The sequence below is a fragment of the Sinocyclocheilus grahami genome, unplaced genomic scaffold (genome assembly GCF_001515645.1).
Source record: "Sinocyclocheilus grahami isolate Dianchi unplaced genomic scaffold, SAMN03320097.WGS_v1.1 scaffold39.1, whole genome shotgun sequence".
Taxonomy (NCBI): Eukaryota; Metazoa; Chordata; class Actinopteri; order Cypriniformes; family Cyprinidae; genus Sinocyclocheilus; species Sinocyclocheilus grahami.
Genome location: NW_015505218.1, coordinates 3039753 through 3063415, shown reverse-complemented (window position 1 = coordinate 3063415; position 23663 = coordinate 3039753). Strand labels below are relative to the sequence as shown.

At 35.7% G+C, this 23663-nt stretch overlaps 2 protein-coding genes and 1 pseudogene across 2 annotated transcripts in view; all 3 read right to left on the bottom strand.

The window, feature by feature from the left end:
- The window catches only part of LOC107581926 (hepatocyte nuclear factor 1-beta-B-like), an 11427-nt gene extending 7001 nt beyond the window's left edge, over nt 1–4426 (bottom strand). The window contains exons 1-4 of the mRNA XM_016267616.1: nt 3901–4426; nt 2365–2564; nt 1110–1386; nt 307–527 (exon numbers count right to left, since the gene is read on the bottom strand). Of these exons, the coding sequence (XP_016123102.1) occupies nt 307–527; nt 1110–1386; nt 2365–2564; nt 3901–4271 (1069 nt within the window). The 5' untranslated portion in view covers nt 4272–4426. The remainder of the gene's footprint in view (nt 1–306; nt 528–1109; nt 1387–2364; nt 2565–3900) is intronic.
- An 8908-nt stretch (nt 4427–13334) lies between these two features.
- On the bottom strand, nt 13335–14105 carry LOC107582016 (HEAT repeat-containing protein 6-like). The gene has a single exon (XM_016267705.1). The coding sequence runs from the start codon at nt 13914–13916 to the stop codon at nt 13488–13490; it is 429 nt and encodes a 142-aa protein (XP_016123191.1). The 5' UTR covers nt 13917–14105; the 3' UTR covers nt 13335–13487.
- Nucleotides 14023–23663, bottom strand: part of LOC107581994 (HEAT repeat-containing protein 6-like) — an 11947-nt pseudogene continuing 2306 nt past the window's right edge.

The following is a 23663-nucleotide window of genomic DNA, read 5'->3' as shown; positions in this document are numbered from 1 at the left end:
AATCACAAAGGTTTGAGGTATTCGGCCAATCACAACGCACTGGATAGCTGGCCAATCACAGCACACCTCACTTTTCAGACCGATGAGCTTTGTAAAAATCGACGCATTTCAGAAGGCGGGGCATAGAGGAGAAACAATAATGTACAGTATGTGGAAAATAATGTGTTTTTTTTACCTTAAACCGCATAAACACATTTCATTACACCAAATACACAAAATAATGTTCTTTTTAGCAGCATCATATGACCCCTTTAATATCAAGTGTAAATAGAGCCTGTGAGTATTTGCACAGCAGCAAAATCTTACTTGAATCTGAGCTACTGTGATGGTGCTGGGTATGTGATGATGGATGGGACAACAGGGGGTTCATGCTGTGGGTTGGATACGTATCCATAGACAACTTCTGCCTGAAGGCTTCCTCCTTACGCCGATTAGCAAACCAGTTGTACACACGAACCTCCGTGACCAGGTTAGACCCAAGCCCATGTGCTTTAGAGGGCGACACACCCCTCTGAACACATTCTGCCCTGAAAACAACCCAAAAAAACAAATTGGCATTTGTACAATGCATTTTTTTAAACACATTTAAGATATCTAAATACAAAATAAAATAAGAAAGAAATGTAATTAATGAGCAGCACTTTGTATTAAAGTGTATATTTAAAGTGTATATATATATATATATATATATATATACAGTATATATTGCATGTAATATAATAAAATGCAAAACATAAAAAATAGAATAATACAAGAAAATAAGAAATTAATTTAATTTAAATGTTTTAAATTATACACACACACACACACACACATATATATATAGTCCTCCATATATATAAAATATTGGGTTAGACTTTATTTTGTGTCCTTGTTACAGTGTACTTATACATTTAAGTACTGAGTAATATTAATTAACTACATGTACTTACTATAGGGTTAGGATTAGGGTTTGGTTTAGGGTTACTTGCATGTAATTATGCATAATTTATTGTTATTATAATAGTAAGTACATGTAACGTGTAACAAGGACACCTTAAAATAAAGTGTTACCAACTATTTTTAATACAACTAAATCAATATCTAGAGAGAGAGAGAGAGAGAATTACCTGTTGCATTCCTCTACCAGCGCTTCCCTTTCTTCTTTGCTGGGGTTCTTCTGTCGTTCATAAGCCTGGTAGAGTATCTCCTGAGATGCTGGACCCCATTTGAAGCGGTTTCGTCTCATCCTCTTAGAGCCTGGCTCCCCCTCATCTCCGATTGGTCCTCCAGAACCTCCCGCAGCCCCCAAACCGTGTCCGGTATGATTGAATTCTGGGAAAAAAAACAGGACCTGATCCTGACTGCCTGAGTCACTGGGGTCAGAGCCCTGAACACGGTCGAACTCTGCGGAAATAAGAGGGGGACACGATTGGGGCAGAGTAAGGCACAATCATGAAAGATAGTGCTTGGATGGGGAGGCCCATAATCAAGGTGCAATTTTGAGAATGGTAAAAATGGATCCAATAATGAGCTCACATGATACATACTGACCTGGAAAAAAGGGTCCTTCATAAAATGTAGGCTATTCAGAGTAAGTAAATAACAACACATGTTCTTAATCACAGTCTATACATTTATTAACAAGTGTATTTTACTTTTTCTGAGTGACTTTTAATCTATCCAACCAAAGTCTGAGAAACAAGGGGATATAAAATGGACAAAATAAAAAGCATTCACAAACAAGACTTTTGATATTGATTTTATATAGATTTAAATAAATAATTTCTAATAGAATTTACAATAGTGTATACTGAATGTAATATAATACAAGATTAAATACATGTTTACATAAGTATTAAAGTATTATATAAAATATATATAACAACATGTAGGCTATAACCAAACATTAAAACCAGATGCAAACAAATAATTAAAAAACGAAATAAACAGAGCTTTAAAATAAATAAATAAATGTCACTTGGCATGACATTTTGTTAGACTACATAATGAAAAGAGATTCATTTATTTTAAGCATGGCTAAAAATTGCCCAAATCATTTTTTCAGTTAATGCATCGACTAGCATGAACTAACAATGAGCAATATATTTGTTACAGTATTTATTAATGTTACAGTTAATAATATTTAATCAAATTACAGCTGTTTATTGTCATTTCTCAGGTCTGTTAAATAATATTAACAGATACAGCTTTTTATGTAATTTTAATGATGTATTGTTAAATGTTTCAAATGTATTTTTCATTGTTCTTTCATGTTAACTAATGCGGTTAACTCATGTTAACAAATGGAACCTTATTGTGAAGTGTTAGGAAAAAACAGTCTGCATACTTTCTTATGTTACAGATGGTAAAGAGGCTACTTACGTCTGTCGATTTCGCGCTGCTTCTGGATATACCAGGTGTAAAGCGCGGCTCGTTTGGTCGTCTTCATCGGCGTGCCTTTATTGAGGTGCTGCGACAGGTGAGACTGATTGAGCCCCGTCACGTCCACCACCTCGCGCTGAGGAATATTGTGCTGCTGCATGTAGCCTTTGACAGTGCGCGCCACGCGCCACGGGTCCCCACTGCCAAACACAGCAGCCAACGCTATTATGAGCTTTCACAAGTAACTTTAAGCTTTATTTTTACATTTAAAAAATGCTTTATTTTTATGTGTATATGTCATTTGTTCGTGTAAAATGATGCCTTTATGTTTTGAAAAGTCTGGAATAATAAATAATGTACAAACGTTTAAAATATAATTAATAATCGCCATGCAATAACATAGAATAATAATGACCAACATCTAAAATATTTCAAAAGTAACTCTAACTCTAATTTATGCTGTCTAATTTAGTAGCTATTAGTCTTGGAAGTTTAAAAATGTCGTTTCTAAATCTAAAAGAGACTTTTCCGCCTCGATACTAAGTCGAACTCGACAGTCATTTGGAATTAATAGGCTAAAAATGTTTATAGAAGAACTGGTTATAGGCATGCAATAAACGAATGTAGAAATAATAATGTTATAATATTATGCACAGCATGATATACATCATTTCAAATGTATAAAACAATATTAGCATATATCATTCGTTCTGGGCTATAGCTTACGATGACAAGTTGACTCAAAACTCTTAATTAGGCTATATTTGTGAAACACATTTTGTCCAGCACTCAGCATACGAGTAAAACGCGTGTGGTTGGTTTAATACGTTTAAACAAAAAAGAAAAATGTCTGACGGACCAGCCAATGTTTGTTTGGGGAAATAAACCCCTCACATTAGAGAGTGCTCGAGGATGTTGATTTAAGACTATAACTTTGGACAATGAATAACTAGATATCTTTCCCCTCTATTCATACGACATTGTGTATCTTTCTGTTGATGATTTATAGAAATAAATTAATAACAACTACACGTGGTTTCGTTTTGACTACATCAATATAGGCCTGTACACTTTTAAACAGGAACATTTCGATCTTTGCCCAAATTTACCAAAAAAAGTTGGGATACATACATTATGTAGGCATTAAAACGATATTAAAAAAAAATACCGACGTAAGGAAAAAAATGAAATAATAATAATCAATAATACACTACATCACAGGAATTTTGGTATTGGTTTTGTCAAATCATTATATGTATTTACATGCAAAAATAAAACGTTCCTAGTTAAAACATAAGGTAAAATAGAATAGTTGAAGTGGTCAGACTTTACGCTACTGTTTGTTACAGTGGAACTACATAGGTTTCTACTGAAAAATAATAACTAACGTTACAGGCACACGGTTTTTACTGCGGAGATAAAGACATACATAGCAGGTACACTTCTAACGTGCTGCCCTGAGTTACCTGCATATAATATTTGAATAACACGCCATTTAGTTAATTAATCGAGTATCTGTAGGCTATCTTAACTCACGACAGCATGCGCTCGACCTCCGCGCGCTGCTCCGCCGCCTCCTCCGTGTTGAGAGACTGCAGCTCGCGCAGGATCGGCGGCGTGTCGAAGTCATCCCCGTCATCCGAGCCTTCATCCCCGGACAGTTTGCCCCCTTTACCCTGCGCGCTGGTCAGAGTCAGGAACACCGGCTTGGAATCACTGGAGTCGCTGCCGCCGTTGACACTCGCCGGGGACAAGGGTTTTTCCATTTTTATTCCGAATTCTGCAGGACACGGACACAAATCCTCCAGCGCCTGGACCAGCACGTCCTTAGTGACCCCCGAGTCCAACAGCGCGCTCAGGAGCTCCTGCTGAAGCGATGTCAACTTGGACACCATGTCAGTAAACATCAATCCGGTCTCGCTGAAAGTCCTCGCGCCCTCGGCGAATACACGTGTGAATGAACTGAAATGAATAATGTTTTTAAGGACTAGAAAACCGGAGACTAAAGTGTCTTTACGCAAAGTTGTACAGTTGTCCAGAGCACGAGCGCACCTGCTGAAGGAAGTAGTTCCACGTTCCTGCTGGGCGGAGCTGACTCCATGCTCATTGGTTGGTGCACCTTATGCAAATGATGTTTACTCGTTTATGAATATGCTAATATGAATGAGGAATTCGTAGCTGCTGTTTATTAAGTATACGGGTTTGAAATGTTCAGTGTTGATGTGTTTGGTACCTCTGGGGTAACTTATTAGGCTACTTTTTTAGAGGGTGAAACAACTACATAAATCTTTAAAATAAGGTATAAGCAAGCAAGTAAGTAGGCCTAAGTAAATAAATAAATTAATTAATAATTAATACTAACATTGTAATAACTATATAAACATTATTATTGTTAATATTATTATTATTAAGGACATTTCTAAAAAAAAAAAATTGTTGTTGTTTTGTGGTTTAAGTATATATACTTTCCAATACTGAAAAAACTATTACTATCACTTAGGACAGCACCAGATTTTTCATTATTCCTAAACCCCTCGTTCTTTGTAACTTTTCTTTCTCTTTCTTTCTTGAAAGAGATATCTGACTTTTAGGCAAGCACACGGATAAGCACATAATCAGCAGTAAATGTGTGAAAATGATAATTTTTTAGTGCTGTCAAACAATTAATTAATCGCATCCAAAATAAAAGTTTTTGTTTACATCATATATGTGTGTACTGTGTATATTTATTATGTATGTATAAATACACACTCATACATATTTTGAAAATATTTACATGTATATATTTATATTATATATAAAATATTTAATACACAAATATAAAAAAAATTCTTAAATATATACATGCATGTGTGTGTATTTATATTTACATAATAAATATACACAGTACACACACATAAATGATGTCAATAACATTTTTTATTTTGGATGTGATTAATTGTGATTAACCGTTTGACAGCACTTTTTTTAGACTGAATTAAAATTGCTATATAAAAAGATCATCATGAACCATCTGATTCATGAGACCAAATCTGTTGCTGGAACAGAATTTTAATGCACTCTGCATTTCAACCTTTCTCACACATTTTGGGGACTGGTCAGTTCTCAATGATTAACAGCAGTTAATACCAAACTTACAGAAATTACATATTTTTTTCCAGGATGTGAAACTACTTCTCTTGTGAAAGCTGCAGTGGCGTGTGACTGTATCGGATGAATAATTTGTTTGTTTTTCTCTTCGGACCAGGAGGTTTTTATGTTGTTCCTTGACATGATCAAAAGTCTCTTCCTTTTCCTCCACTGGTGTTTTTTGTAAATATGGTTAATTTGCCTGCGGTTTGAACCCAAAGGTATTATTAATGTCACCAATCAGAGTTGACCAGTAGGCATCCATTCAGATATTTGATTGAGGGATTACAGATATATTATACATCATAAGAATAGCTGGAATATGCTCAAATAATGCATTTAGTAAAACTTTTATAAGCTGGGGAATCAGTGACCAGATAGATGAGTTCCGGTCAGTAAGCTGGACCTTGACTTGGACTCAAAAGGACACATAAACACAAGTACACACTCACACAAACACACAGCTTGAGAGAGAAAAATGATTTCTGTATAAAAATGACATTTGTTGAGTGATAGCTGGTGTTCTGAGTGATAGTTGAGGCATTTATTATCTGCGTTTGCAGTGACAGAACTGTGTCCACAGGTGCTACACCATATAAAGACTCCGTTGATCACTCTGTTAGACATTAACCTCAGTAATCTAACCTGCATGAGCTTCCTTTTCATGATGATGAGCAATGATTATGATTGTTTTGTGTTATAAAACAGCCTAGTGTGTGAATACACACCACACATTTTCCTATTTAAATTGACTGTAATATTTTAGGATAAATTACGACCAAATTCAAGGATTATATATAAAAAATATTTCGTTTGTTAGCTTTTCAGACTATAATTGTCCATTTTTTCTTTTCTTTTCACTAATTATTGTCATTCTTCTCGATCTGTATCTATCCGTCCATCCATCCATCTATCTGTCTATCTAGACAATTTTGCTTTATTTTTACATTCATTTTGCTCACTTTCCAGCAGATTCTTATAGTAAAACACCACTTGCTACATTTTCTTAAAAGAGACCCACAATTTAAATTCTATCATTTAAATTCCATAATTTTGCAAAAAATAAAAGTATCATCAAAAGCTGTCTGAGCTGTCTACATGCTGCTTTAAAAAAAATTCTACATTTGTTGTTTCTAGGTAAAGTTGAATGTTAAAGGATTTCCCAGTTTTTTTTTTTCGAGAAACAACCAGTTCTAACACTAATCCTTGTGGCAATTTACATGATTGTAATAAAGGCCGATACTTTCAGTTTACTTTTTCAGTCTACAAACTTTTGACCCGCACTCAAAGCAAAAAATCACTTGACATTTCATGTAAACTGCACAGACAGAACACTGAATAGCATTATAACACATATCATCAAACAGCTATGATGCTGGACTGTGCTTTTACAACACAGTAAAGAATTCATGAGTTTTTATGGAGACTTTGATGGCTCCTCAAGAGGGGTCAAAATCTGACAAACGCAAATATAAGAAGGAGAATAAATGCAGGCAAAGCATGTGATGTTGGCACAGTACCAGACACTTTAAAGGGGTCATATGATTATCTGAAACTACAGCGAATCTGAAATAAATCCATTTTGATTTCAGCAGGGATTCAACATCACACAATATCCTTCTGCCTTTTCTCTCTTTCACTTTTACTCGGGTTAATCAGGTATTGCTTAACTATTGCACTGCAAATCTGACAACCAACACAAACACCTGAACATCTATTATCTTCCTACGCAGCATGTATATATAGAGATAAATGCAGTTTGAAGTAAAAGTGGAGTATTTCTGTTTATTTTAGCGTAAGATTTTAAATTGTAGCATATTTAAGATGAGCATTTGACTTATTTCTTTTATTAATCATAAACATATGTTTAGGGTGGCCATATGTGCCATTTATACGGGACACACACGTCCTGGCCAGTGTTGCCAACTAATTTTCTTGGGAAGTTGCTAAAGGAAGGTCGATTTGTTGCTAAAAGTTGCTAAATTATGTTGTGATGTCATTGCGCGATGACGTCATCACGTAATCAAGATGCAAAATTGTGTCAAATCTCAGCAAAAAATATATTTTATATGTTAATTTTGATTTGTTCGTTCAATAATATTAATGCATAATATAATAATATAAATAACTGTATTTTTAAATACAATATTGAATCATTTAACTTACACATTTTTGTTACACAAGTTTTTTTTATTAACATATTATATTTTTTATTAGCTATTTTTTAAAGTTTTTTATTAAACTAGGAAAACTACACATTCTGAACAACACTGTTTTAAGCAGTGTATTAGTAGTTTGTTAGTATGCTACACTACAGACACAGAAAAGTCTGTAAAAAATAGTCTACTATATGAAGGAATTTTCCGTATTGATTTTTCACAGGTTTTTTACCTGCATTTTAAATTACGCATTGTATTTTGTGTTTTGGGGTTACAGGGTTACGGATAAATTCCTCGAAAATTACTACCTTTTCCATTTTTCTAGATCAACTAACTGATCAACAATCACAGGTACAAGCTACTAACAAGGTGTATCACATCACGTGAATTAAGTTAACTGCTATTTGCAATTGTTCAATAATAATTAGGTGTGTTCGGCTTGAAGCGGCGCTGCACAGACCGATCAGTGTATGACATCAAAGCACCACGAGAGCGATTAGAAATCATGCAGATCCGTCTGCTCTCTATTTGATTAGCTCTCACGGTACTTTGATGTCATACACCGATCGGTCTGCGCAGCGCCGCTTCAAGTCGAACACACCTAATTATTATTGAACAATTGCAAACAGCAGTTAACTTAATTCACGTGATGTATGTACTGCTAGGTATATTTGGTTTCCTCTTTTTGTCTAATTTAGATGGAAAATGTGTGCATTTTTATCGTTCGAGTCATTTATCAAAAGTTGCTAAAAGTTGCCAAATAAATAAATAAAAATAGCTAAATAAGTTGCTAGGGTAATCTGAAAAGTTGCTAAATCTAGCAACAAAATTGCTAAATTGGCAACACTGGTCCTGGCCAGGATTTTTATATTGCCTAAAACATCCAAAGTAGTTTGACCAATAACATGCAGGTATTGTACATAATCAACCAATCGTGGCGCGTCACACGTAAGAAGGTGAGAACGATCAAAGCGATGCAAACATGCGCACGTGTTCGTTCGTTCGATCATTGTATGACACCAAAGTACTGCGAGAGCGATTTAAAAGCATAAGGAGCCGTCTGCTCTGCTCTCTATAGCTCTCCAGAAATAATGTCATACAACGATCGATCTGCACAGTGCAAACAGCCAAAACCTGGATATTTGAGGCAATATAGAAATCCTGGCAAGGGTGCAAAATGACCCGGATGGTCACCCTACATAGATTAGTGTTTTAAAGAGCCTCATCCAATCCTAAGAGATTTTAAGGTGTTTTACAGGTCCTAATTGTCCCTCATCTCTTGGGACCCCCAGTGGGAAGAGGGGGATGAGGGTGAGCGCTCAGGAACAGCCGTGTCTGAATCAGCATTCCTCCTGTTCGAGACGAGTGGACTCTGCCCCGCTGAACCTCATGCTTGCTTGATCTGCTCTTCACAGGAATCACACGTCTCACCCTCTTCTTCATCCTGATTGCACTCCTCCTGCTGCTTTTCTCTCTCATGCCTCAGTGACCCCGAGGCCCCAGAGGGCCAAAGTCAATCAAGGTATCACGTCAAACTAAAACTCACGGCTAATTAAAGCTTTTTAGCTGCTGTCTTTGCTTTTGCCGTTCAGATATTTAGAGTTACTTTCCCACAGATTATCAGTTATTCAATAATAACAACAGCATATTAGGATATGTTAATGAACATTTTAAAAAAGGTTTGAAAAGTCTTGGCATTTAAGTGTTGATAAGTTGCACTCAAGCTAAATTATATAAACTGGGTAGTAACTTATTACATGCACTGTAAATAGGTTGCTGTAAATTTTACAGTAACTTACTGTACATATTACAGTAAAATACTGTTCAAATTACAAAAATCGGTTACAGTGTGCAATCTGTAAAAATGAAGTGTGTAATTAGATTACACATGCTCTAAAATGCTCATAATCCGATTACAGTCACTTTTTTAGTGTTATTCACATCGTAAGTTATTTATAATTTTCTTTCTGATTTCTCTTTTAATATTTACTTTAATGTTTGAACCAGATGCTCATTTGAAAACTAGCAAGCTGGTTTTTTATTTCTAATTATTTGTTTTTGTATTCTTCTTCTCATTATACTATTTTTTTTTATTATATGTAAGAGTTATAAACAACTGTTTTGTCTGTTAAAAAGTTTCAATAAAAACACAGTTCAAAATTTTTCTTTCTAAAAAAACAAAACAAAACACCTACTTACATAAGTTCGCAAAATCTTCTAGTTTTGCAGAATCATGCACACAAACCAGCCACCAGTCAAGTGGCTACAATTACACGGAAAACGGAGAGAGGCCACACAGCATCTTGACCACTGGATTTAAAGAAAGCATTTTACTGTTAATGAGACATATTGCAACATTATTGTACAGTATAAAGGCAGCACTCAATTAGAATATGTATGAGAAAACGAAATTTTTATGCCATTACTAAACACTGGTAATGTATAGCTGTGAAATATTGTCTTCATCATATCCAGTGACCTTCACTAATGATTGATTCTGGATGTCTAAGGGGAGAAAAAAATCCAAACCTGGAAGACTGTGTGTAATGTCATTTCCATGTTTCCATGTTTATTAATGTTTGTTCACGTCATGTAGGAATTCCCAAACTTTTTTTGTTACCTGAACCAGTAAGTTATTTATAATTTTCTTTCTGATTTCTCTTTTAATATTTACTTTAATGTTTGAACCAGATGCTCATTTTAAAACTAGCAAGCTGTTTTTTTATTTCTAATTATTTGTTTTTGTATTCTTCTTCTCATTATACTATTTTTTTTATTATATGTAAGAGTTATAAACAACTGTTTTGTCTGTTAAAAAGTTTCAATAAAAACACAGTTCAAAATTTTTCTTTCTAAAAAAACAAAACAAAACACCTACTTACATAAGTTCGCAAAATCTTCTAGTTTTGCAGAATCATGCACACAAACCAGCCACCAGTCAGGCGGCTACAATTACACGGAAAACGGAGAGAGGCCACACAGCATCTTGACCACTGGATTTAAAGAAAGCATTTTACTGTTAATGAGACATATTGCAACATTACTGTACAGTATAAAGGCAGCACTCAATTAGAATATGTATGAGAAAACGAAATTTTTATGCCATTACTAAACACTGGTAATGTATAGCTGTGAAATATTGTCTTCATCATATCCAGTGACCTTCACTAATGATTGATTCTGGATGTCTAAGGGGAGAAAAAAATCCAAAGCTGGAAGACTGTGTGTAATGTCATTTCCATGTTTCCATGTTTATTAATGTTTGTTCACGTCATGTAGGAATTCCCAAACTTTTTTTGTTACCTGAACCACTTAAAAAATATTTACGTGAAGTCCTCCTGAGATTTTAGGCTAACATTTCAATCATTTCTACACATTCAGATGTTCACAGCTCTCTGATGTCAGTTTACACACCAGTTTAGTCACACCGACATCCAGGTAAAGAAATGCAATAATTAATCTTCTTAAGAGTTCAAATGTTTTGTTTAGATTGTTTTCATTTAAAAATATTTATTTTAATGACATTTTTATGATTGATTTATTAGCTTTTTATCATGTCATGAACCTTGGTTTGGGAAACCCTAATGTAATTTAATGTTTAACTACCTCATTTTTTTATATAACAAATATATATGTGTATGTGTGTGCATGTGTGTGCATGTGTGTGTGAGTGTGTATATGTGTATGTGTGTGTGTGTGTGTGTGTGTGTGTGTGTGTGTGTGTGAGTATATGTGTGTGTGTGTATGTGTGTGTGTGTGTGTGTATGCATGCATACATATATATGCATATATATATATGGGGCAAAGACGAAAAAGGGTTTAAACAAAAACAATATTTTTTTAAGTTTTCTGTTTCATATAATTGTATTTTTGTTTTTCTGAGCAAAAAATAAATATCATACATTTTCCCCTGATTTACAGAAGACACGCACTAAAATGTCATTCAGTGTAGCAATCTTGTCAGGCATATTTACAACAAAAATCAATTTATGACATTAAAAAAACTAATTACTTTCACCCCAAATACTAATTAGTTGTTATTTGACATTTTTCTAATTTGCCACTATCCTATAGGTTTTGCCCATTTGTCAGTAAGAATTTTGTACTCATTTAAAACCCAATTAAATTTAATATGCTCATTCTTTTATATATTTTAATATGTACAGGTTAGAATAAGCATGTTGTTTGAATTTTTACATAGCTATAAGTGCTACACTGAATGACAATGGACCATTTCAAACAAATTTTGACATTGATTCATATTTGAAACTTTAAATGTAGACACTTTACTTGCATTTAATGTGCTTTCTATGGACATAAAATCACTTTTGTAAATTACTTTTGATGCGGACATCTTAACGTCTTTGACCCATATACAGTATATACTGTATATATATAATTTCAGTGATACTTTTGTTTGGTCTCATTCATTACATTTTCCACTAATATTTGACAACCAGAAAGTGTCCAGATACTCTGTGTCTATAAAGAGATGTAATGGTAACCTTATGATTAACCTAATGGCTGCTAATACAAGTTAATGATTCAATCCCAAGAACGAATGACCTAGAAATGGAAGTTACAGTAAGACCAGTTCTTCTCAATTATATGGGTATCATGTACATAAGTTGCCTCAGGGGACAGTAATTACTTACTGTAAGCTGGCTTTGGAAGAAAATGGTGAGTAATCATGATTCACATTTTCACAGAGGGTTTAACCAAGAGATTCGTGCTGCTCGCAAATGCAGAAACCCAATCACAGCCTTAGTCCTCACACACTGAGAAACCCCAACAAACTTGTATATTATTAATATATTTCAGAGTATGAGATGTCAATATAGTTCTAATTACATTTAAGAAAACTGTATTACTTAAACAAAAAAATTTGAAAATTTGCTACAATGGGGTAAGTGAGAAAAAATGTCTGAAATGTTTTATACCCAAACCGCATGTAAAATTACAGCATGTTCCTAAATTAATGTCTGCATTAGTCTAATATACTGTCATAATAGTCTGTATATAATATTGTAATATACTGTCAGAGTCTTCGTATAATAAAAATGCAAACGAAAATTAAAACTACCCACAATAAATATTTTTTTAGTAACTTTACATTCTGTACACACATGCATACCAAGTGTGAATAATTCAGAATGATCTTCTTAAATGACACTTGAGTCTACAAGTAAGAATGCTTTTTTTATTTATCTTTTTGCTTTAAATCACTCAAAGTGAAATTAGTTTCAAAGGAATAGTTCACCCAAAAACATAAATTTGCTTAAAATGTACTTACCCTCAGGCCATCCAAGATGCAAACGAGTTTGTTTCTTCATTTTTACAGATTTGAAGAAATTTTGCATCACATTTCAGCGTGAGAGGACAACAGGGGATGGACCTTTTTCCCTGTAGGAAGTGTTATTATGAATTATGGACCCATATTTTAGTCAAAAGCGACAATTTAAAGTTAAAAATGACTTAACGATGGAAACTTTTCACTTCACAAGATGTTAATTGATGGACTAGAGTCATGATTATTCTGAGGCTTTTATAAGCAGTTTGAACACTCATTCTGACGGCACCCATTCACTGCAGAGGATCCATTGGTATCTCTCAAAGCAAGTCAATTTCTCCAAATGTGTTTTCTATGAAGAAATAAACTCCTCTACATCTTGGACAGCCTGAAGCACAGTGAATTTTCATTTTTGGGTGAACTATTTCTTTAAAAGTGGAACTCGAGACTTTACAGGAATTTCTTTGATATACTTTAATACATACATTTTTAATAAAATCTAAAAGATAGGTTCAACCCCAGACAGTCGTGGCACATCTGTATTGTCACTTTCGCTGTGGTGATTTGCTGAGTGCAAGGGAGGAATCTTTGCTGTCCGATTCTTTCATCTCCTCAAAGTTCCTCACTACATCCTCGAGGAAATTCACCACAGTCTTCAGACCCTCACTGCTGTCCAACACGGCCTCTTCCAGCTGTCCCTTCAGCCTGGTCAGGGTCTTGTTGAGCACCATCAAACCATCTTCAGGCACCGCATGATCCCCAGCCTCATCCACTGCAGCACCATCAACCCCAGCAGCCAAAATCACACGGTAGTGAACCAGGAAGCCCTGTAGCACTGGCCTGGATTGATCGCTCAGTGATGACCTCAGCGCTGGAAGGTCATCAGGCTGGCATACGGACAGAAGGTGCAGGAGAGCACGGCAGAGCTGTGAGCGTAAGCTAGCACAGTAACGATATTCAAGGAAGTCCTCCATTTCTTCGCTGTGTTCAAGAGCCTGAGCCTAAGCTCGCCACACTTCGGCGAACTGGTGAACATCACCGTACCGATCACGCGTCAATGGAACAGAAAGTGCAGCAGTGGATTTGATGCATACTTTGAAGTTCTTGCAGGAAGTGATGACGTAGGACAGGGCAGAGTAAGCTTCTTTAGACCAGACAGCTCAACCTGCAAGTCAAGTCATGTGCGTTAAACTGCGTTCACGCCATGAATTACCGTAATTATGAGATCCCAACTTGTAAAAAGCATTCACGTCCTTGTAGAACTCGTAAGTACAACTCAAACTCTGCATTTTCTGAAAGCTTTACTTACTTGGCCAAATTAACCCACCTCTAAATCTCTATGATATTCTGAACACTCGATGGCGTCAAACAAGAGCTAAAGTAAACTTTAGTTTTGACTCAAATGCTAAGTGCATACATACAGCCAAACACAGTTTTTGATAGCGTGCATCAACACAGACGTTTAACATGCGCACTAGAAACTTTGCCCAGTGTCTGCACTATTTCTCTCAAGAAATTATGAATGTTTTTGTTTTGTTGCATTTAGTAGTAGTATACTTCATTGTCCTCAAGAGGAACATTGTTATGGACTACATTTATTTCTTAACCCCCTCATTAAAGTGTTCAACACAGGTGGCTATTGCAATTACATCTCTAGTAGTTAGTTTTTGTTGTTGTTCTGTCTCTTACAATTCTTTTTTGACTGTGAAACAACAGCCCAGGTCAGTGTTGCCACCTTGTGGACCAAATAATTTTTTGCAAATAAACGTGCATGTGTGAGCTGAGTGAACAGAGTTATGGTGTTAGAAAACTGGGCTGAATGCGAACAATACACACATAATAGGCTATGAACAAAATGTACGTCACGTGTACTATACACGTATACTTTATTGCACGCATAAAAATCCAAGTATACTTTGCCATGATAAAGAAATGTTTTTCCAATCTATTTTAATTTTTTATACCACTTTAAACTTTTATTATATATTTTAAAATGTTATGTGGTGTAACCATCAAGTAAAAAGTAATAACATTTTCCTTACTCTCTGAATACACACACACACACACACACACACACACAAAAACATGTAAAAGTGTAAATATTTTTAAAGATGAAAACTATTTTGTAATAAATATAATAAATAATATGTTTTTAAAATTTGACTTTGTTTAGGGGACAAATATTTTTCAAATATTAATAAGCAGTGAAGCAGTTGTGTTAAATTATTATTTCAAAAAATCTATAACAAAACAAAACTTTTTCTTTTATTTATTTTTTGTTCATTATGATATCAGGACATCACCCAGATTATTTATTTAATTTTGAATTCAATAAATATAATGTTCACTCACCCAGAGGCAGGTTGTGATTTCTGAAGGCATTGCCGAGTGCATAGCAGGCGTTCCAGCGCACTTTCATGGTTGCATCTCCTCTAACCGTATCTATCAGTGCCCTCATGGCCTCCTGCAGAGGCTGCTCAAACACAGGCTTTCCCAGGTGCTCCGGCTGCAGGAAGTGAAGCAGATTCCCAAGTGCACGGACAGCATTGCTCTTTACCTGCAACATCAAGCTTGGAGTTCAGTAACACTTGATACATTGTGAAAAGGCGGCTTTTGTTTCTGCCCTTAATGAGGATGCGCCATTATTCAAATTCTGACAGATAAGCTGAACTATTTGAATGTTATGGCCAATAACACCATATATGGATAGATGAACAAGGAACTGAAATGTGTTAATGATAATTAGTAAAGGTCAATTTTCAATTGATGAATTTACCAAATTTTTAACTGTTCTTTATGCATCAACAAACAGATTTACACAGCTAAGTGTTATTACAGAGAACACACTCTTCAAGAAATGCTTATAAAAGGTTACATTAGGTTTTTACGACATCTTGAATTGACAGAAATGTCCACGGTTAAATATCAATAACATTGAATAATTAATATCCATTATCAACTGATAACAAGAATTACAATAAAACAATTTGAAACTATTAGCTAAAAGCTGTTTAAACTAAATACACTACTGTTGAAAAGTTTGGGTTTAGTAATATTTAGAAAGGAATTAATAAGAAGGATGCATTAAATTGACATTTCATCAAAGAATCGTGAAAAAAAAAAAGTATCACGTTTCCGAACTGTGATGATACATATTAAGAAATGCAATGTGTGAGTGCAAGCAACATTCAGGAAATTAAGAAATGAAGTATAATTTCATTGATAACATTAAATAAAGTTGTTTAGTTGTAACATTTTGGCTTTGATGGGTGATGGGTTTTGGGATCTTATCTGCCCTAATAAAACAATTTTTTTAACAAACAACTCACTCTCTAACAGTGGTACATATCAGGAATTCCTTGCCCGAAATCTTAAATAATTGTCAAATTTAGCAAAGTGAATAAACTTTCTACAATTTTCAAGGTGGAACACATTTTATTTAACAACTGTAGAAATCTTTTGAAGATGCTGTGAACACATCATGTAAAAGGCTTCTGGCATCAGTAACAAAAAAGAAATACCCACCCTGTCTTTATCTCCTGAAGCTTTAGTGGCAGATCTCAGCATGTTCAGCAGCTGCATATCAGAGAACTCCTCCTGAAACTCCAGCCCCACTGACTGCCTGAAGACAACAGATGAGAAAGGAAAACCATCAGTATACTAGATTAACATAACACACACACACAGATGTGGTCATTTGTCTTTCTTACATGTTGACAGTGAGTGTGTCGGTAAGGTTGCCAAGTGACCAGGCTGCCTTTGCACGAACGTTGGGTGAGCGGTCATCCAGAGCAGTGAGGATGGCATTAGCCGTGTCTGCCACAAACATCACATCCTGTGGTTGTCAAAAAAAATACAAAAATTGCAAAGTTAGTAAAGTTAAATCAGTGCAGAGTACTTTTCTAAATGAAGGTGGATTTACTCATAGTAAAACTTTATATATGTGAAACATGTAACTAAGTAAATAGTAAAATAAAATAATAAATTATGTTCTTAAAGGGTTAGTTCACCCAAAAATGAAAATTCTGTCATTTCTTACTCACCCTCGTATTGTTCGAAACCCGTGTTGAGTTCATCTTCAGAACACAATTTAAGATATTTTTGATGAAATCTGAGGGCTCTCTGATCCTCCCATAGACAGCAAGGTAACTACCACGTTCAAGGTCCAGAAAAGCACCAAGATGATCGACAAAGTAGTCCGTGTGACATCAGTGGTTCAACTGTAAAGTTACGAAGCTACGAGAATACTTTTTTGCGCAAAGAAAAGTGACGCAGTAGAGACGAAAATGTGGAATAAAGTCGTTATTTTTATTTTCTTTGCGCAAAAGTATTCTCGTAGCTTCGTAACTTTACAGTTGAACCACTGATGTCACACGGACTACTTTGTCGATCATCTTGGTACTTTTCTGGACCTTGAACGTGGTAGTTACCTTGCTGTCTATGGGAGGGTCAGAGAGCCCTCAGATTTCATCAAAAATATCTAAAATTGTGTTCCGAAGATGAACGAAGGTCTTACGGATTTGTAACAACACAAGGGTGAGTAATTAATGGCAACATTTTCATTTTTGGGTGAACTAACCCTTTAATATTTAGAATATTCTATGAAATTAAAAGCGAAGCTCCTTCATTATATGAGAAGGCTGATCCCGTTCCTCTCTCAGGCAGGGAAAGAGGATGTATACACCTAGAGCTCTCACTGCTGCCACCTTTACCAGCGAGTTTTCGCTGTACATCAGTCCCAGCAGTATTGTGAAGCACAGCACTTGCGTCTTATCCTGGAGATAGTGATATACATGAATATCACAAAGAACATCACATGTAGAAACTCAAGAGGTCAAACACACTCATGGGCAGCTGGCTGAAAGCTTGTGGCAAGACGGAGGAGAGGGTGTCACATGCGCTGGTCTGTAGGGTGGGATGCTGCTCGTTCTGTAAGGCACTGATCAGTGGACCACCCAAGACCTCGGACCAGAACTCACCCACCTGAAAAGGGCAAAAGACCAGCATTACATCAATATCATGATCTTTGAATTTAGATTTGTACCACCTTACATGTAGAATTTTTTACCTGACACACTGGCACGCATTTGGCACTTTGTGGAGTGGTGTTGGCATCAGCTCTGTACTGCTGGATAACACCTGTTCCCAGTTCTTCCAGAAGCTTGTACATTACACAGAAATTGTAAATCAAGATCAAGCAAGAGACACACACAATACAAAATGTAACAATTTAAGAAAAAATTATTACAGGTGCTTGCCCATGCTAAAGTCATCGCTATGATTCTAGGTTGTTGCTAAGGTTCACACCAAGCGCAATAACTATAGCAATAACTATAAATATGTACGTTTGGTAAAACTTTATTTTAAGGACAAGTTCTCACTATTAACTAGTAGCTTATTAGCATGCATATTACTTGCATATTGGCTGTTTATTAGTCCTTATTAGGCACAAATATTAATGCCTTATTCTGCATGATCATATTCTAGATCCCTTAACCCGACCCATTGCAGAAACTTAACAACTACCTTACTAACTATTAATAAGCAGCAAATTGGGAGTTTGAGGGAAAACAGTTAATAGTAAATATGTGTTCCCTAATCTAAAGTGTTCAATCTAATTCTATGAGAACAGGTAAATCCACACAACAACTATAACGATAACGTGTAAATGTCACATCCACAAAAAAAAAAATTCTAGCTCATGAATGATAAAATCATTGACAGCCAATCAGAATCCAGAGCCTTACAAGACTTACAATTTGAGGTAATACATACAGGTTTCAAACAGCACAAATAGTGCAGGACAAGTTACTTGCTTAAGTTTAAGAGTAAAGTACTATTTACATCAAGACGAATGTTTGGTGTGAGAAACATTTTAATTTGAATGAATGGTGGTGAACTACAAACATTTGAATTACTGCTTTTCCATAAGCGCCACCTGCTGTCAGAGAGAGAATTTGCATTTTAATTCAGCCCATCCGCAGTTTTTTATGCACTGGTCTGAAAGAACCCTGAATTTTTATTGTGAACATGCCCTTAAGTTTAGGGATTTGAACAAAACATTCACCATTGTAAGCACCAATGAGACAGGAAATTACAAAGACATAAAAATCCAATACTTTAGCGCCATGAAGTTGCACAGAAGGATCTTGCTGTGAGGCAGTGAGCACTGAGTTGCCCCAATTCCAACAGAGATGTCTGAGCCAATGAGAAGTAACCTTTCACCAGATGAGCCAAAACCTGAAATAAACCACATACAAACAATTCAAGACAAACATTTCAAGATGGCTGCCTCTTCACAAACAGACCACTCACCTGCAGGGCTTCAAGTCGTACGGGTGAAGGTTCCAGCGATGCTCCACTAGACCCGCCGGCGTCACTATCAGAGTACGGTTCCTCACGAGGTTGAGTGACCAGGCTCACGCACAGCTGCAACAGTCAGCCCCTCCTGACCCCCTTCAACTCCTCCTCCAGGAGACGAGATCTCTCTGTCTCTCCGAGCGGGAAGCCTCCAGTTGTGAGAGAGCTCCTGCGGAGTGCTGATGCCGGGGGTGCTGAGGGCGGATGTGGATCCGGGCTGCTGGAGGAGGAGCTGGATCTCTGGGAGGGGGGCTTGTGTTGAGACTAATGCACCAAAGAGGGTGAGACTGGACACAGGGACGTTCACATCTAACATGGGAGGAAGAGAAGGAATGGTGGATACTCAAATTGTTAGAATTGTTAGAATTTTTTATAGAACAAGTATTCAACATCTGGACAGTTTTAATAGTCCAACTTGTAATAGTACCTCTGTGGCGCACAAATGGACGGATCTGTTTCCACAGTGGGCTCAACAGGCCCGGTCTGAGACGATTATAGGGCACGTTGGACACCAGGTGGGCAAGGCACTGAAAGACAAAACACAAATAGTGTTCACAAACTCTTTGGACCAGATTTACTAACAGCATGAACCAGTGCAAACCCCCTTTTGGTATATATAAATACTGTCATGATTTATTTTAAGGCACACATTGAAAAATTAGCACTGAAAATGTGTGGACAGTTACTTTTGCAGCCGATCTTACTGCAAACGCATTTGTAGAAGTTTCCCTTTCAGACACAAAATTTATGGGAGGAGAGTATTTAAATGAATCATGCAACATGACTTACTAATGTTTGTATTAGTGAATTTACTGGCATTTGTACCAATTGGTAATTACAAAATTGCTTAAGTTAGTTCTGAGGAAGATCTAGCAATATTTTGAAGCCACTGCATGTGTTATTTATAATTTTATAAATTATAATAGAAATTATAGTATTCATTTTGAATTCGCTTTTATTGTTAAATTTGGTTTTAATTTTAGCTTTAGTTAAATTTTTGTTAGTAGGCCTCACTTCATTAAAAATCATCAAAGTCTATCAAAATATGCTTCAGAGATACTGGTCTATGGCATAAGGGCATTCTTAATTTTTGTTCTTCTGAAATATTTGTTGAAATATTAAATGTTTCTATGCTTTAATTTCTGTTGTAGTTTTAGTAACTTCACCTAAGCCAAGGAAATATTTCCATTATTTTTTGTTTAGGTTATTCATCAAATATTTTTATTTGATTGAAGCTATTTTATTTAAGTTAATGAAGCAAAACTATTGGGTATCAGCCTGGATAATAAAATGTCATGGTCAAAGCACATTGAGAATACATTGAAGAGAATGGTAAGGGTGTTAGTTGTAGTGAGGAGATGTAGAACATATTTCACGTTTGATATGATGAAAATTATATTGGATACTCTCTTCTTCTCACAGCTTGACTATTGTCAGATAATATGGGCTAATGCTACAAAAAAGGATTTAAGGAAACTCCAGCTGGTACAAAATAAGTCAGTGCGATTAATTCTCCAGTGTCCATATGGTATTAAAATAAACAGTATGCATTTTAATCTTAAATGGCTAAGAGTGGAAGATAGGATGATCGCTGCAATACTGTTATCAACATGGAAGGTTTTACAACTCCTTTGTATCAGTATAATCAATTACAATCCAAAGTTCAGTCACATGAATATGCCACTAGATGAGCAACAGAGGGTAGATTTTTTACTCCCTAATGCTAATTTTCTTAAACGTACAGTAGTATATATGGCATTGAAATCATGGAATCTCTTACCAGTGTCAATAACTAGGATAACATGGAAAATTTGGATTGGATTATTGTATTTATAGAAGGTTGAAGTACAAAAATTAATTGAATGAGCAATACGTTTTATAGCAGGTTTTTTATACACTCTAAAGGTGGAAGAAATGTTTATAGAGGTGTCTTGGAATGTGAAAAATGTATTTAATCGTTTTTTTATGTATGTAATAATTTATGAATTTTAAGTGTTGTGTGGACCCCGGGAAGACTAGCAATGCTCTTGGGCATAGCTAATGGGCATCCAAACAAACAAATAAATAAATAATCTTTATTTCAGCCAGCAAAAAATATTTTTTATGTTTTTAGTAGTAAATAAAAAGAACACTGCTGTGAGTGTGTGTTCTGTTACCTTTAGGACCTGAGTGAGTGTCTGACAGGAGGACTCCGCTATGAGTGCTAGCAGCAAGCAGCGGTGCAGCTCTCTGACACTGGCAGCTAATGTGGCCGAAAAGGGAGTGAAGGCCTGGCGGGGTGCACTGGTGTCTTCAGCGGTGGAGAGGAACTGGCGAGAACCTTCTAGAAGAGCAGACAGAACCTGCAGAGAGCCTGCACGTACCTAAGAGCAAATGTGACACATCAAAAGTCAAATTTCTCTCAGGTCAGAAAGTAAATGGCCAATTGTGGACTTGTGTTTTACCTTTGGGAAGGGGTCCTTTAGGGCAATGGTCAGGAGGGTAAGAGGAGGAGGGCCTCCAATCACAGGAGCATCTGGAACAAAGGAAGACCAGTAGCCATAGAGGATTCGTTTCTCTACACACTTGACCACAGCCAGGAAACACTGAAGCACACACGTGCCTGATGCAACCTAGGTGAAGCCAAAGTAGCCAAAACAAACACATTTACACGTAAAGATATCTAAAGCCATGACAGTGCAATCATATCTCATTACAAAACAAAAAAGTAGATTAGCTAATTAACTTCTTACGTAAGAGCCAATCATACTTAGGTGAAAAGTTACAGAAATATTTGATGTAGCATTTTAAACTAAATAATCAATAATAATAATTTACTGAACAATATACAATAGCGTAATGATGCAAAATATTCAGAATGAATAGATTTTTTGTTGTAATGTAATTCTTTTTTAGTTATAGAATTATTTAGTGATATAATTACTTTTAAAGTTGTGCCAGAGTCATGCACAAAATCAGAATATTTATGATAACAATGATAATGAATATTAATAATATTGATGATCATGAAGAAATGTATAAATTATTAAACATGAAAATATGCATTAATTAAATGACACTTTATTGTACAAAATACAACAACATAATCATACAAAATATTCATGACGCATAGGTTTTTGTTGTTCAAATATAAATACTATTTAGTTAAGTAATTACAAATCGCAGACCGTGTCAGAACGGAAATACAGTATCAGTTACTGAACACTTGTGCAAAAAGTGAATATAACAAAGATAATTCAAAATCCTATTTAATGTGAATTATTCATTATTATTAAACGTTAAAATACATGCATTGTTATATGTTATAATGTGTTTTTATTGTTGTAGTAAAATTATTATTCAATAATAAGAAGAAATTAAACAATTAAACAAATAAGATCGGCATATCTGTTACTGGAAACTTAAACATAAAAATGATAAATATTAGTCATAAAAAAAACTTGATCTCTACATAAATTATGTAAAAATACAAATGCATATACGTGTTTTTTTTCTAGGTCATTTACCACCTGTCAACGTTTTATTTGACCTAATAATTTAAGAAAGCTTTCCTGGCATTAATAGTCCGAGGGTCAAACCTGAGTTTAGACTGCATTCCTCCCTCAGGGTCAGAGAATTCAGAGTCAGAGCTCCCTTTCTTCCAGGAAGGGTAGAGCTGTTAGTCGCTCCTGACGGGGAGGTCACACTAGCAGACTGTGAGCCATGTGACCAACCACTCTGATCCAATCCACCTCCTCCAGTTTTAAGAGGCCCAGAGATGTGGTCACCCTCTCCCTCCTCTCCGTCCTTCTTTCCCTCAGCTCCAGCTTTCTTCCCTTTGGATTTCTCTTTGGATTTGAGACTTTAGTCTTTGCAACTTTACAGATCTTCTTTATGCACCAAGAGCTTGTAACACTCCAAAGAGAAAGAAAAAATTGAAATCGCATCATATGACCCCTTTAAGTGTAGATAGATACTATTTATACTTAGTGGCAACAATGGCAGATATTCTGTAGGCTACATTATAAAAAGAAAGTATGCAATAGTTCAAATTAAAATATTTATTAAAGTTATCAAATGGATGCTGCCTTGTGGGACAATATTCTTTATAAAAGTTAAGAGTCAGCCACACCTACCTAAAACGTCTCGTTCTAACACGCCCCCACATGTCTACGTCACGATGTGGGAAGATTTGCATAACGCCGCCCATCGTCATGCCTGGAGCTGATCTGTGCTGGTCGCTGAGGAAATGCTACAACTTAGTGCTGCTCAGCTCACGCTGGCCTGCCGCCGGCTGTTCTGACTCACAGTCTGTAAGTACGTTTTCATTTAAAGGATTTGCCACTGATGATTCAAACGCGAGTTTTGAGCAGTGTAGAGTA

Coding starts and splice junctions, on each gene's coding strand:
- LOC107582016 (XM_016267705.1), bottom strand. CDS start 13,916: ATGGAGGACTTCCTTGAATATCGTTACTGTGCTAGCTTACGCTCACAG.